At 38.7% G+C, this 16,825-nt stretch overlaps 1 protein-coding gene across 1 annotated transcript in view; it reads right to left on the reverse strand.

The window, feature by feature from the left end:
- LOC108573023 (soluble guanylate cyclase 88E) overlaps positions 1-16,825 on the reverse strand; it is a 70,511-nt gene that overhangs the window by 46,569 nt on the left and 7,117 nt on the right. Inside the window, exons 2-3 of the mRNA XM_017935416.1 lie at positions 16,501-16,714; positions 12,665-12,938 (exon numbers count right to left, since the gene is read on the reverse strand). Of these exons, the coding sequence (XP_017790905.1) occupies positions 12,665-12,938; positions 16,501-16,714 (488 nt within the window). The remainder of the gene's footprint in view (positions 1-12,664; positions 12,939-16,500; positions 16,715-16,825) is intronic.

Raw genomic sequence — 16,825 nt, forward strand, 5'->3', positions numbered from 1 at the left:
AGATACAGGTCCTTGAACCGGTTGTGGTGGTACTTCAGAACCAAATCAAGTAGGAAGGTGTTATCCCTATATCCGTCAGTGGCTCTAAATGCTCTTTGTCTGTCATCCACTTTGATTGCGGCAGTTGTTCTGGTGGCCAGTATTTTGTGGAGGCATCTAGTCATCACCGGTGGAACTGTTACTGGTCTGAAGTCCCCCGGTTCCCTAGCATCCGTGATTTTTGGTAGGAATACTGTTCTTGCTGTGCAGTGGTAGTCGCCAACAGAACAGTATAATGTTGAATATTCTTATGAGGATGCCCATAGGTATGGCTCTAAGTTGTTTCGCGGTGAGCCCATCGGGTACTGCCGCTGTACCTCTTGGTAACATCGCCTCTTTAATTTCCGTGCCCATATGTCTGTATGGACGACGGTGCATTCTTCAGATGTAGGAGGCGTTGCACTGGAAGCTCCCCTCATCACTTCTTTCCAGAAGGGCTCCATGATTTCTCGAGGGAGCTGTTCCATTTTTCCTAGTCCGTCCAGAATATTCGTCATGCATCTCTTCCTGTTCCGGCGCCATTGTAGTTGTATCATGGCGTATTCGTGGCGCCGCTACTGCCTGCGTGTTTGTGGCCGTTGATTCGGAGTTTCTCGACGTGGCTTCCTAGAGGCTTGAGGTGGTCGGTGCATTTTCCGCAAGTAGATTGTGAGATATTGTATAGATTCCTCCTGGTCTCGTATCCTTATGTGATCTACGATATCTTGGAGTTCGGCTGGTCGGTAACTATTTTCCCTTAGCGTCTGGAGATTGGTCAGATGAACTAGTATCGGATCGTCCTCGTCGGTGGTATCCTGAGGTGGAGGCTCAGGTGCTGGTCTCACGGTTGTCAGCTCCGTGATCAACCGTTGCACCATAGTTTTCTAGGCAGGTTTCCTCCTTTGTCCTTTGATGGCCTCTAACGTTCTTGGTTGAAATATCCTCTTCAGGGCTTGGTTCAGAAATCTTTCTCCCTCGAGCATGAGGTGTGCCTCCTCCTTGGCGAGCATCATGGCCGTTTCTTCTCTTCTGTCCATCGGGGCCTGGTCGGTGCAGGCACCTCCATGTCAGTTGTTGTAGGTCCACACGTAAATTCATCCGAGGCAATTCCTTTATAGTGAGTGGGCTGGCTGTGATTCCGGTCGACCGGGCTTGGCAACCCAGAGGACCGTTGTGTCTGCCGGCCACCCCCCTTTTACCCTATACTCCGTCAGTAGGAGCTACGGCGACGAGTACCCTTGCGGGTAGGGGTGGTCGATTTGGGTGGCTAATAATTCGCAGATCTCCCGGAAAAATGGGAAATCATTGAAATCAGCCTCCCCGTGATCCGGAGAGTAGGTCTTGTCTTCGTAATGAGGGAAAAAAAAACCACTTTGATAATTTTTCGCCACTCCCAGGATTCGAACCCGGGACCCTCACAGACTACGAGTCCGACACTCTACCCACCGAGCCACCGACTCGCCTTTAAGATAATGTTGTAGAGTCCTGTGAAAGTCACGTTTAAATTTTTAAATGGAATCTTCTATTTTTTATTGCATATTCTTATAGCTAATACTGAGACGTATTCAAAACACTCCTACACATGTATTTTTCGTAAGCCATTGTTGAGTTATTAACCTTCAAAGTTTACGTGCTGCTGCACCGACATTAGCGTTGCTGGACATAAATACATACATTATGTATGTATGTACACCGCGGTCAGATTACTCGATCGACCTTGGTGCTTTTCTAAACGAAAACAATTGATAATAATAAATCCGAAGTTTATTCGTTACCTCATGCGAATGGACGAATGCATTTTTCACACAAACGGCGTTACCTGTACACAATTTAATAGAATGTAGTCTAAGAAAAATCCATATTGGATCTTGGAAAGAAACAATCAGTACCGAAACTCAGTGATGGTGTACTGTGGGATATTTAATCGGAAATTAGTTTGTCCGTATTTTTTAGACGAAATGCTCAATGGACAAAAATATTTACATTTTTTGCAAACATACCCAACTGACATTTTGGACAGTATGGAATTAAAAGAAAGAAGAAATATGTGGTTCCAACAAAATGGTACACCTCCACATTATATGTCAACAGTAAAGAAATGGTTGAATGAAAATTTTCAAAATAAGTGAATTGAACAGTGTCAATATCATGGCAACCAAGTTCGCCAGATTTTTCGTCATGCGATTTCTTTCTGTGGGGGTATCTAATACAAATAGTTTATCACATTCCAGTTGACAGTGTAATGGAATTACGCCAACGTATAAGTAGTGCATGTGCAAAAATAACATCTAAAATGTTAAAGAAGGTGGAAAAGCAATTCCAACACAGATTGCATTCTTAACAATGAAGGACATGTTGAAGGATAGCCACCTTAGATTACACTATTTTGAAGCACACACACGCACATACAAAATCGGTTCTTTTTAGAACCACCATGATGTACAAAATCAATAACTCAATAACAGCTTACGAAAAATATATACATATGTAGGTAGTGTTTTGAATACATCTCAGTATTAACTACAAGAATATGCAATAGAAAGTATAGGGTTCCATTTAAAAATTTAAACGTGACCTTCACAGGACTCTTCAACGTTGTCTCAACGTGAAACAATTATCATCATGATATGTCCCCCTCGATACCATACAACTTTTATTTGAAACATTTATAAGAAATGCGAGATTCCGGCGGCGAAGTGGTGGCCTGGACTTTGTCACCCAGGAAGAGAAAGCCATAAGAAATGCGAGATTCCGGAGGCGAAGTGGTGGCCTGGACTTTGTCACCCAGGAAGAGAAAGCGCGCGGGTACCTGAGGGTCCCATAAACTAAGCCCTTTCCCCGGAAAGTCGAACGAGGGGGCTCCAACGGTTTTTCGGAGCAACGCGGAATACGACGCGGGAAGGACACTCTGGAAATAGCCGTCGAGCGAGACGGACACCGGAACACTTAGCAGTCGCTTAGAACTATAGTTTAATACATTTTTGGATACCACACTATCCTGTGTTAAACACTTAGCAGTCGCTTCGAACTATAGTTTAATACATTTTTGGATACCACACTATCCTGTGTTAAATTCATTTAAGCTGTGCTTACACATTTTTTCGCATTTCTGATTGTTGCAAAAGCAATCGATGTTATAATTCGAGCGCGGTGACGGTTGCCGGCGTCTAATCCCGGGCACACGCATTCACGCACACACTGAGCCGAATGTTTGGGTCCGGGCTAGATGCCGGCAACCGTCATCACAGGGCAATGAACTGTCTCGCTCCGTCTCGCTCTGACTGACAACAATTACGTCATCAGGGCGATAACCTCGCCGAGCGGTCGTTCACCGATGATCGATCCGTTGGCTGGATTTTTTTGAAAATCCCCAATCCAGATCGTCGGTGGCGATCCCTCGGCGAGGTATAAAAAACGGACGAGAGTACGCAGCGGCTCATTCGCCGTCCTTTCGGAAACATCGCCAGTTCACAATCATCGCAACTCTTCATTACCGCTGCCGCTTCAGCGTTATTATTATTCTCGTCGCCTTTGCAACGTCTCGCACCGTTTACATTTCCACGATTTTGTGTTGCAGAACGTGGATAATCTCTCAGCGAGCTCCGCTGAATTGTATTGTTCGCAAATCCGTGTATTATTTATCGATTGCTGGAAAATATACTCGTATAGTTAAACGACTGCACCATAGCTCTTATTACCACTAAAGAAATACGGATTCACTGATACTTGCAAAAATAATCACTTGTTGACATTTAAAACTGGCATGCTGTATAGTGAAAGAGGGGGCAAGATAGAGTCACGGAGCAAGACAGGGTTAGTGTTCATTTCTCTATAGGAGTGCTACAATCTTTTTGAGAACTATGAAATCTATAAAAACATGAAGCTTGCACAGCGCCAAAAATCTCAGTCAGTTTGTAACGTCCTTATGCGTGTAAAATGACCATTTTTCTGTTTCTCGTAGTTCTGATCTTATTTTTCTTTATCTTTTGTACTTCAGCAAGTAAGTTACATTTTTAATGTATTAATTCTTGAATATTATCAGTTAGGCAGTTTCTTAAAGTAGTTATTTTTGTATTTGCGGAAGTTATTCATAAACAAATGAAAGTGTTATCATTCAGTTAGTTTCGATATTACATTTGGAGTAAGACGGGGACATTTCCATAAACAATCATTTTCAGACAGAATGTTACGGAGCTACAAAAGAAAGACAGGCCAACAAAATTGGTCCGAAGAGTCGATGCGAAAAGCCGTTGAAGAATATGTGCAAGCAAATATGGGCTATCGTACGGCGACTGCTGCTTTTACTGTTCTCTAAACTACGTTGGAGAGAAAGGTCATTCTCTATCGAGAGTTCTCATTCTCTGTCGAGTAGTAATAATTAAAGTAATTTCTTCGATGTACCGGTGAAGGGGACGAGGACGAAGGCGTTGCTTATGTAAGACATGTGTAAATAGTTGCACATAATCTTGCTCCATGTATGGGAGAAGATGGGACATCATCATGTCTAAAATTATTTTTTTGTGTTTAACTTAGTATAATGTTCTAAAGTAATTTCTTCTTAACGTACCCATCTTGCCTTCTCTTCCCCTAGATATACGGTATATCCAAAAATATTTGGAAGAAATTTTAAGGGGTAATTCTAGAAGTCAGAATAAGACAAAAATCAATAATAAAAAAATGTGTTTGAGACTTCGTTTTTTAATTACTGCCGTGTTAGTACAGACGCGCTATGGATATATCAGTTCCGTATCAAGTGAAAACTGACGCTTATACCGGGTGTTTCCTTTATCTCACAAAATTGGAATATCTCGTCAAAGACTGAACCTATCAAAAAAATGTTTCAACAAAAGTTATTTGGTGTGAAGTGGGACACCATATGGTGCAAATTATTTTTTTGCAGGTTGAGTGGCGGGGGAAAATTTCAAAGTCATGAGTTCGTGAGGTGATGAGTTCCTAAGGAGTCAAATAAGCCTGAATCGCTGGTTGACGACTATTAGGATGCACGCTGTAAACAAAGATCGAACTTTTTATTTCTCCTTATGCTTCTCAAGTTACCAAATGTTACAAGTGTCAGTATGAACGGTGAAAATTTTCCTTTAGTTAAACATTGGTAAATAGAAATAAATTTCGTTTATTTATGTCACTAAATTGAGAAGCATAAGGTGAGATAAGAAATTCAATCTTTCTTTACAACATGCAGCCTAATAGCTGTCAATCAGCGATACCAAAGAACTTTTGTTTTTTTTTATAGGTTTAGTCTCTCACGAAATATTCCAATTTTTCGAGATAAAAAAAACACCCTGTATACCTGATAATAGAATGTTACAAATGCTGACATAATTTTGCGAACATTTGACAATGAAAATCCAAGGTGAATCGTAGAGCGACATCCTACTTGCAAAAATCCAAAAAGGCATGTCGAAACTTACCAAACGGAATTTTAATTAATAAATTAATAAATTAAACATAATATAACGAATAATTCCACATTATTCTTAATTTAAGACGATGTAACATTTGCTGCACGCTTCCCTCGATACCCATGCTGTACCAATGCGTTTGTTCACGACCACGACCGAGCGCGGTCGAGAGCCAACGCTCTCGTGGTTAAGCGCGCGCTCTGATTGGCCAGTGTTTTTTGTTAATAATTCAAAAACGAAGCTTCAAGCAACATTTTGGTAAAGGAAAAAGTTGTTCAGAGTTACCCCAACAACCTTCCATTTCCGGGTGTTACCAGAGTTACGGGACACCCTGTATACCTATGCACCGTGATTGTTCCAGCCGAGAGTGTCCACTAAATTATATAAATACTGTTTTAGTCTTTAAAACTAAGCGTTACAAAATTAAGAAATAATATTTTATAAGTCCTTTTACAAATGACACTTATTTCTATTTAGCCCTGTAGAAACTCCAACTTAATGACACGTCTTCTGTTAGTGAGAACAAACAAAATAAAAACTCGAGAACCTTACATAATAAAGTAATTTTTTTTTTATTAAAGTTTAAGGTCGCATCATCTACCAGGTTATTAGCGACACCATGGAGAGGAGGATGGTAGTGCAGTGTTGTACTTTTCATTATAATACTTTATTAAATAGCTTGGTTTCTTTGATAAACTTTAGTAAGTCGTGGCTGTTTATGTCTTCCAAGTTGTCCTTGAGGAGTTCCAATTAGAGATCATGATTTTGAACGTGTATTGAAAATGCACGTGTACATGTATGTACATATATTTTGTTCGGGAGTACCGACGACCGTAAAGAGAAGTCTTAGCCGACATGGCCCGTCAATTGCTTTATTACAGCAAAAATTTCGAAGACTCTAAACCCGGACACCACATGCGTCAAGACCATAAAACAGACCCTCGACACCAGTAATTCTATGTACACAGCAATACAACAAATCTATGTAACAACAATTTCCCCACTTCCACACCATCAGGCAGACACCCCTCAAGCATCCCGAAAAAACCAATCACCACACACTTCCACCACCTCCTCCGCATTCACACCATCAATCACAACACACACCTAGTTAATAAAAGAGCGAACATAGACACTCCAAGAAAAGAACTCGTTTAGCTTTCGAAGTGCACACAACAATTATAACACACTCGACTTTATTGGAACTCTCCGGACATTAGTTTATCGGGAGAGAGCGACGCGAAATATATATTGTAATATTTTGTGCTGCATCATATTTCATGCGCACGTATTGAAGTAGGTGTCATTTTGCATACACGGGTACACGTGTACTATTTCACGTATATTTGTTTCACGTGTAACAATGCATCCGCATTTTAATTCGTGTGATTTGTAGACCATTGGTATTAATTTACTATGTGAAGACTATGGTACCACAATTTTCGAGGTTGTGGGTGGAAAAATAAGTTAAACGATCATTTTCATAAACAAAATTTATTCAATGAAATCTCTGTTTTGATGCAAAAACACTAACGTATTTACATTTTCTAGCAACAATCGATTTCTTTTGGGTGTTACAATGTTCCCAGCAGTTGAAAAACATCTTTCGAAAGCAACTGATGTTGCTGGTATGTTTAAACATTTCATTGTGAGTTTTGCGATTCACGGATATTTAGTTTTTTGCGTCTTCCACAATTCAAAAGCAACTAAATCAACTTTTACTTGTAATTCTTGTAAGTCGTATAGAAATTGTAAAGCACTTGTACGGAATGAATTTTCTTTTATGTTTGGTGCACTTAAAGACGAAACTTCAAGTGAACTTTTTACTTTTGCACATATGTACATATAACAGCTCTTGCATGTATGGGTTCGTGATCTAGATATTTGTATCTTGAATCGAAAAAATAAAGAATATGCTTCAAAGTTACAAAATTGTTTTTTGTAATCAAGACCAAAACGCTGAACAAGTTTAGAAACAATAGTTTGCTTCAATTTATTAATTGTTTCATCATTATCGTTGTTACGTCGTAACAAAGGACGAATACCATCATGCATCGCACTTGTAGTTTTCCTAGAAAATAATAATTCTCACCACTTAAATTCCTGCTCGTACATGCTCGATGAATATACATCTGCGTTGCAGATGTAAGTCCATCGACGTTCCAAAGGGGATATCGGGAACCAAGAATGCGTAAAATAAACCTTTTCAATGGCCTACTTCCAATCGTGCATGTAGGTCCCATCTATGTCACCAAAGATGCACCGTCGGAGTTCTTACGCAAGGTACGTAAACCTTGACAAGGACTTCGACGGTCGTAACACGGCGCGAAAATAATAGAAGTCCCTTTTGAAGCGTCGAACGGTCAAGTCTCGGCACATGTGGCATGGCGCCGTTAGGGCTAAACTCTCGAGACACCAGCCAGGCCCTGCCATAAAATATCGAGAAAACCGAGCACTTCCCGTTAGTCACGGAAGTGCATGGTGGTACGCGTACCCCTTCCCTCGTTTCTATCTCTCATGGGGTGGAGACAAAGTCGACCAATTAGGTCAAATTTTGTGCTTCACCCCCATCGGAGCCTCGAAGCGTAGAGAGGGAAATCGCGCCTCCCTCAGGAGGAATCGTCCTCCGAAAAGACAGAACATTTTTAACACTCGCCGTGAAAAGAACAATTTCAACACTCGTAGAAAATAGACCAAAGTCTCGTACCTAACACGGCGTTACTCCGACACCCGAGTCGGAAAAAGGGCGCATCTCGCAACAATCGTCTTGCAATGTTAAATGTTTTTGAATTAAATTCTTAATTAATAATCTTATACCATTGAAATTGAAGAATGACCTTTGCTACAAAAAAAAGTAGTTACAATTTGCAATGGTTTTAGCGCGTTAACTAAATATTCTATTAGCTCCCGCTGATTTTCATTGATTTCTAAATTTTTTGCTGTGTTTGTACTAGTAACGGCTCGATCTGCTGTTGCATTTGAAATGGGACATTTGTTTGCATATAATCGTTCCAGCATGAAATATGTGGAATTCCGTCGCGTAGAACAACATTGTAATAAAGTCAACTTTTGCATGTCAAGTTGCTCTTGTTTTCGCTCTAGAACTTTTTTTGCAATGTTCGAATGCTTAAAGTGTGTGTTAGAATTATGGTAATAAATTAAAAGATATTATTTTAATTATGAATCTTCTTTATTTTGATACGCGAGGAAGGCACGTCGCTATGCAATCAATCAAACAAACATAGACGAGACGCTGAGAAAAAAAAACGTATCAGCGTCACCCATACTAAACAGATGGTTACTGTTATTTCTATATACAGGGTGTCCCGTAACTCCTCGAACACCCGGAAATGGGGGGTTGCTGGGGTGTCTCTGAACAACTTTTTCCTTTTCCAAAATCCAGTTTGAAGCTTCGTTTTCGAGTTATTAACGAAAAACACTGGCCAATCACAGCGTGCGTAGAGCCCGCGCTCAGGGACGGTGGGGAAGTGAGTTCACCGATGAGCGTTAATACAGACACAAGAAACATCGACATCGCAACAATAAACGTCGAACGCCGAAAGAAGACGTCGAAAACGCCGAGACGTCTTTTGTTTTTTTCCACACTTTCCCCGCGGACCGCGCGACGTTTGGCGAAGAACGATCATGTGAGTTCACCGACACGGTCGTAACATCAGATGTTTCGGATAGGTCAGGATCGACAAACTGACCCAGTTCCGTCGAAGCAGATTAATTCGTGGACGAATGGGTAAGTTTTTCATAAGTAATAAAACACTTTATTCCTCTCGGAATAAAGAAACGATAACACAGTTAATAACACAGTTATTAAACGACTTACTTGTTATTCATGAAAAAGAAAAAAAATACGTTTTGGAAATCGATGTCAATTATAAAATTTCATCGAAATATGTTGATGGAGAAACAAGCAACAGGCATCGAAAGATGTAAGAATCTGCAGATTTATTACAGTTTTACGCGGAAAGTCGTGATAGTGCCATTTTCATCATCTTTAACCGTTTGTAGCTCACAGAAACATTAACCGATTTCGATGAAATTTTCACCGTGTGTATAATTGACGTAGATCTACAAAACGTATTTTTTAGATTTTCATTTCGAGCTCAGATAAAAAAGTTGTAAAAACGACCTTCGCTATTTTCTTCGCGATACAGACTAATTGCAGTTTTTTTACAAATTTATACAAACGTCGGAATGACGGCCAAAAACCATTTCTCTAAGCCTTATAAAAACAGCAGTGCAAAGTGAAAGTTTTTTGACAGCTATCGAGAACCGAGAAGTCACGCGTACGCATTTGTTCGCTCGCGCGGGTGCATCTCTGTTCGGCCGTCCCTGAGCGCGGGCTCTACGCGCGCTGTAATTGGCCAGTGTTTTTCGTTAATAATTCAAAAACGAAGCTTCAAACTGGATTTTGGAAAAGGAAAAAGTTGTTCAGAGTCACCTCAGTTCCCCCCCATTTCAGGATGTTCGAGGAGTTAAGGGACACCCTGTATATGCATATATATTTTTGTCTTTGTATAGTTTAATAGGCATTTATTTTCTATGATTTATATTCATTACAAAAATGGTAATGTTCAATAAATTCTTCGAAACAGAGATACTTTTTACTCCAGGCACATCACAACAGTGCACATTTTGTACACAGTGTGCTGGAAAATAGCTGGTTAATGTCAGTTTCAGGAAATCAAATAATAATATTTTGATCTAAAGGGGATTTCCTATATCTGAGGTCCTAGAGTTGCGATAGACTCTTTCAACACAATAAACAACTTTCAGCATAGTAACTTTCTACATGCAGACATTTCAAGTAGAATTGTGTAATTGTGAGTAAAGAATGATAGAAGATTGAACGGCACCTTAAACTTTTTTTACACCTCTTTCTATTAATATGCGTCCTGAATGTATTTCTAATTAAAAGCCACTCTCGTCTGCATTATAAACGTTGTTTTCACCAATATGCTTTATTAAGGATTTTACATCATTCACAAAGGCGTTGCTTATTGTTTGTAATCCTTCAATATTTGCATAAACTAACTATTTAATAAATTTGATTACCTTACATAACACAATTCCACTGTACCTTTTGGAATTCCAAAACCACCAATTTCCCGCTTTGAACAAATAGTTGATCACATTTTTTGCCTTCAAAGCCCATCGTCGAATATCAATATCATGAATTATCATCTTTTTTCATTAGCAATTTAAAATTTTTGAAGTACATATTTTACAACTGCAATTCTCTTATCCTGTAAGCATCCACCTTTGTTCATACTAACTTCCTACATAGGGAGTTGAGATAAAGATGTTACTTTTCCAAATTGACTTTGTACATTTTTAAACGAAAGATGTTTTCGTTTTCCACTTATCCAGAACTGCACGGCTCCTCTTTTATTCAAATATTACTGAATTTTCGTGCAGAACATATGAATCTTCAAATTGCACCGCAAAATCATCTTCAATTAGAATATCTTCTTTCATGATCCTTCTAATTATATCTAATATAGCGTCGTGCAAAGCTATTTCCCGAGGATTCGAAGGTGTGACGACCGTACTTGAAATTTGTAACGGTGTACCTACGTGTAATTAACATATTAATAATACTTGCTGGTTTTATCAGCACCATTTTGCTAACAGATTTTCACTATGTTTAACAAATAGTATGTAATGACACTTCTGAAACTGCAATACACGGATGGACACAATTATACAGAGTGTTCGGCCACTCCTGGGAGAAATTTTAAGGGATAATTCTAGAAGACAAAATACAACAAAAATCCAGAATAATAAAATTACGCTTGACCATCGTTTCTTAGTTATTAACATTAAAAAAATATCCTTGTGAACAAGCAAGCCCCTCCACACCAATAAATATAGGGCACGTCAAAAGACCATGGCCAGCAATTTACAGGTCATCGCCTATTTAATGCCGTGTCCACACTGCTGTTCGCGAACAGCTCGCGAGACATGATCGCCGACAATGTGGAATTGCGGCGAATTGCAAGCAGGTTACAGCGAACTCGTCTGCGAGCAGCAGAGTGCGCTCGGTAGGCGGTACATCAAAGGATCTAGACGTGTCGTAAAGCTAAGAAGCTTGGCTTTCCTATTTCGTTTTTGAATAAATCGTTTATTAAACTTATTCCACCAGAAACGCTTCTCTTTTGAAAATTTTTTTTCTGCCAGCACTGACACTCTCTTTTTCTTCCAGCACTATTTCCTTTTATTATGAAACATGCAGCTGATGCCACCGATAGATCTTCGTCAGACATCTTTTTAAGCTTCAAAATTTTCGTGTGCATATAAGCAGGGTCTACAACGAACTGTCCGCAAACAGTCAGCGAACAATTCTGCAACTGTTCGCGAGCTTTAATGTGGATATGATACCTCTGCTGTTTGCGAACAGCTCACAAATAGCTCGCAAACAGCTCTAGCCAATGTAGACGCAGCATAACAGCACAACGTCTAACCGGCACCAGACCAGTATCAACATATGTATTCACCACACTATCGCCCATTTAACAACACAGTACCTGCACAAAAACGTTCAGCTGCCCACACGTCGACAACATATGAAACCATATTCCCAACTATTGCCTATTTTACAAAAATGTCGAAATTTACTATTAAAGAAATGGCTATAATAGCATTGTTACTTGGTAAGGAGGAAGATAATAGAAAAAGGAAGAAAAAATACTGGGTACATAGAAGTTTGAAATTAAGAAATAGATCTAATTCGATTAATTTCGCGTTGTCCATTCTATTCGCCACTAACGCGTTATCAGCACTGAGCGCCTAGTTGTCAACGTGCAAGCAGCATACAAACGGCATGCGATCGACGCATGAACGGCAAGACATTCAGGTTGCTATCAAGGCGATAAGTAGGAGTGTTGATGCTGTCCTGAACGACAATCACCGCACTAAAAGCGGACTAATAATGGAAAGGATAAAAAGTGCCCGTGTATTCATTCAAGAAAAGTAAATGAATTTTCTAAATGGTAAATCTCATCTGTTGCCGGCAACATGGATATTTTAACTTATGTTTACTAAGCAATTTTTAATCTGTTTAAAGAGTACTATGCGTTGTTTAAGTGGGTTACCCTTTTTCTTAACATTCTCTATAACGTAAATTTTCAGAATACAATGCAGTTTGGAAAATACTGTTAGTATAATAAAACCTACATTGAAGTATAAAAATAAAGTAGCTCTGAACATACCCGAAAACGATGCAAAATGGGAATATTTCAAACAAGACAGAAGCTCCTATCGGCAAATGCTTCTCCTCACGTGTCATTGCCAGTGAAGCTTGCGTGAAAGCCCTGTTATCGAATGTGAGCTGAAAGGTGACGTGTACCGTGTCGAAAAGAACCTCCTCACGCACCAACTCGATCTGTAATTCTTTGTGATAAAAATGACGAGCAACCTCTCTTATCTGGCCCATCGTGTAATATACGAATCCGCGTCGTTTGCTCCTGTAATGGAGGGTTAGGCCTGCAATAGGAAGTGGTAAAAGTAAATTTAGACTACGAATCTATTATGAGTCACAATATTTTTAATAACCTGACTATCTTTCACATATACGAGATACAACTTAGAAAAGGCCAATAAGAAACAGGATGTCTTTATTAATTTTTTCACAGTGCAGTACGATAGAAACATTTGGCAACCTTTGTAGAACTAAGTATTTTACATTTGACATTATTAATATTTAATTCTCACTGTTATTTATATTTACTTACGACAAAAAGATAAATAAAACAACAAATTTTTTGTTCAGTACAGTAATGTCTCTCTTATTGACCACCAGCACAGAACCTAAACAGGACAGTTTAGGAATCAGGGACACTGTTTCCGAGCCTCGCAGCCCGCTTTGCAGTTTGCCGAACGAAGACAAAGACAGCCAATAAAAGAGAAGGTTGAAATGAGAGTCAAGGCAACCAAGCGATTTAAACACCAACTTTTTTAATTTTACTTTTTTGTATTCCGAAATTTTGTTAACATAGTGATGAGATTTTTCTGATGAAAATGCGACCAAACATGATATAATTTGAACAACATTTACTTATTAACACGTTGACTGTCACGCCAGATTTACAGGTTGCTCTCAGGCGGCCACAAGAAAATTTTCATCATTTTAAGCGTAAAATTATATTATGCTTTATAATTTTTTGTTTTTTTTTTTTTAATTTAAAGTAATGTCTAGTTAGCTATGACGTGCAAAATTTTTAGTTGACGATATTTGTTTTATTTTATTATTCTAAACATTTGAGGCACTCCAGTCACTGATGACCACCATGGCCATATCGAGGAAACAATCTCTAGTCGCAGGTGACCAACGTGGCAGTCAACATATTAATACTTATTGAGTGATTAATTTAATTTCATAATATATCGCTTTGGATGAATTACAAAAACAAATTGCTAAAAGAATACATTAAATACCTGTACACATTATCCGTCGAATGTGGAGGGAGAGGTAACGTTTGGTGGACAATATGAGAATCGAGACACCGTTTGGTGGTCAATTATAGAATCGGGACACCGTTTGGTGGACTGTCTGGGGAAAAGGGTCACATTCGGATAATTTATCAGAAGTTTGTAGCAAAGGTATATTTTGACACAAATTACATACTTCAGCTCAGCAAAGTTTTTGGAAAAGTTTAAAAAAATTTTTTTTTTTTATTCACAACTTTTCTATTATGTATTTTTGAGCGAAATAATTTTTTGATTCCTTGTGTCAGAAATATCCGGAGCCGAAAGTGGGGTGGGCGCAAAATATTCAATCGTTTTTCGGTTTTTGCAAATATATATATTTCTACAGGACAGTGATTGCGTAGTGTAAACTTCGTTTATTAAAGTACGCGTCCAAAGTCTTACAAAAAGTGAGGGCGGTTCGTCCTAGCCGATCCTGTTTTGTTACATAATTTATTTTTTTCTAGGCCTAGCTTTGTCATCCAGGGTCACCGAAAAAAAAAAATATTGTTTAAACTTTACCAAAAAATTTGCCGAGCTGAAATATGTCATTTTTATCAAAATATACCTTCGCTACAAGCTTCTGATAAATTACCCGAATGTAACCCTTTCCCCCAGACAGTCCACCAAACGGTATTCCGATTCCTATATTGACCACCAACCGGTGTCCCGATTCCTGTATTGACCACCAAACGGTGTCTCGATTCTATAATTGACCACCAAACGGTGTGTCGATTCTCATATTGTCCACCAAACGTTGCCACTCCCTCCACATTCGACGGACAATGTGTACAGATATTTGATGTATTTTTCTAGCAATTTCTTTTTGTAATTCATTCCAAGCGATATATTATAAAATTAAATTAATCACTCAATGAGTATTAATAAGTAAATGTTGTTCAAATTATATCGTGTTTGATTTCATTTTCATTAGAAAAATCTCACCAACATGTTAAAAAAAAATGCAGATAAAAAAAGTAAAATTACAAAAGTTATATTTCTACTATGAACTGTCAAGTCCTGAAATCTCGTAAATGAAACGGGTCCTGTAACGTTACACGCTTGACTGACTGCGAGCGAGATAACATAGGCGCAGCAATGACGCAGCCCTAGGCGCAGGACCATCTACTGTCCGACAAACCTAAAGTGTTACTCTTAGTTACTCTTAGTTACTCTTAGTTACTCAGTTACTCTTAGGTCTTCCCTTATAGTCAGCCAATAGGGATAGAATAAGGCTATCGCACTTAGCTTGACTGACTGCGAGCGAGATAACATAAGCGCAGCAATGACGCAGCCCTAGGCGCAGGACCATCTACTGTCCGACAAACCTAAAGTGAAGCCTCTGACGTCGCACAGGGGGAGATGTAGGGGAACTTGCGACGGCTCGTTGTTAGTAAGTCAATAGGGATAGAATAAGGCTATCGCAGTTACTCTTAGGTCTTCCCTTATAGTCAGCCAATAGGTTTTACGGGTTAAAATTCAAGCAATCCAATGGTATTTTTTCAATATTATTCTATGAGTGGGAATAGTGTCTGGAATGATATTTTCAAGCGCTCGAAAAAAAATTAAGTTTACGTCGCGCAGGCACCATATACAGGCGAACAGATGTCTGCGCGACGCCAAACGACGTGCATCGTGGTAAACTTTATTTTTTTATCCCATGTTCTCAAAATTTCTCTATTATTTCGATAAGCTTATTTTATGGGTTAAAATTCAAGCAATCCAATGGTATTTTTTCAATATTATTCTATGAGTGGGAATAGTGTCAAATTAGCAATTGAAAGTTTAGCTGCGATTATTGCTATGTTCACAATTTTTTAATGCGCCGAAATCTACTTTTATTATTCAGGAATAGGAAAAAATATTTACATTTCAGTTTTCTAATTGTTAAAAAATATTAATACATTTCCTGAGGCTTCCTTTACAATAAGAATTTATTATGTACGACTCGCTTAGAAATTAACGTCTGCGCTATTAAATATGTCTTACGCGCCAACGTAGGTTCTTTTATCAGCGTGTTACATTATCGACAGCTGACTCAAATTCGTTTGTCTAAACCATTTACCTACAACGCAACTTCCCCTCAAGGGCCTGCAGTGTAAGACCCAAGAGTAGTGGGAATTACCTGAACCGCCTATTTTGCCTCCATTTTGCTAGGCTGTGACGTCAGAGGCTTCACTTTAGGTTTGTCAGACAGTATATGTATATGTAGACTACCGGCCAAAAGTTTGGAATCACTGAGCATTGCAATTTACACAAAAATTTCCAGAAAAAAGTCAGCGACTTTGAGAATTTTTTATCATTCGAATCAATTGATATGAGATAAATTGATAAATGTAGAATTGAGATAAACTTCAAATCTATAAAAAATTAGCAGCAGATTTAATATTGATGAAAAGTGGGAGGTGATTCCAAACTTTTGGCCGGTAGTGTATTCGGTCAATGTAAGAATCCAAACTGGTGGTCAATAAGAGAGAGATTACTGTATTGCGAAACTAAATGGGATTAGATATTAAAAACTACACATTTTCGTATCTCGTTTAATGAAAAAGAAATACTGTTTCATTTGAAAGTTCTTTACCTTGTCGAGTCTCATTTTCACAAATAAAGGAAGGAGCTCTCATCCTTGGATAGGAGAATTTGAGATATTCGTGTAAATTGTCCAATCCATTAAGGAAATCTCTTACATGACGTCCAAGTACTGAAAGCACACGATCATAACCGTACTGGCCAACGAATCCTACGAAGTGTACACCCATCTGATCGAAAAATTCTTTTTCCGTTATGCCAAGTACCTGTGGTATGAGCGAAAAATGTATTCGATTGAATTACATAATATGTATAGATACAAGTATAAACAAACAGAATGAGATTACTTTATCAATTAACAGAAACAATTAATCATT

The sequence above is a fragment of the Habropoda laboriosa genome, unplaced genomic scaffold (genome assembly GCF_001263275.1).
Source record: "Habropoda laboriosa isolate 0110345459 unplaced genomic scaffold, ASM126327v1 scaffold16, whole genome shotgun sequence".
In the NCBI taxonomy this organism is placed as follows: Eukaryota; Metazoa; Arthropoda; class Insecta; order Hymenoptera; family Apidae; genus Habropoda; species Habropoda laboriosa.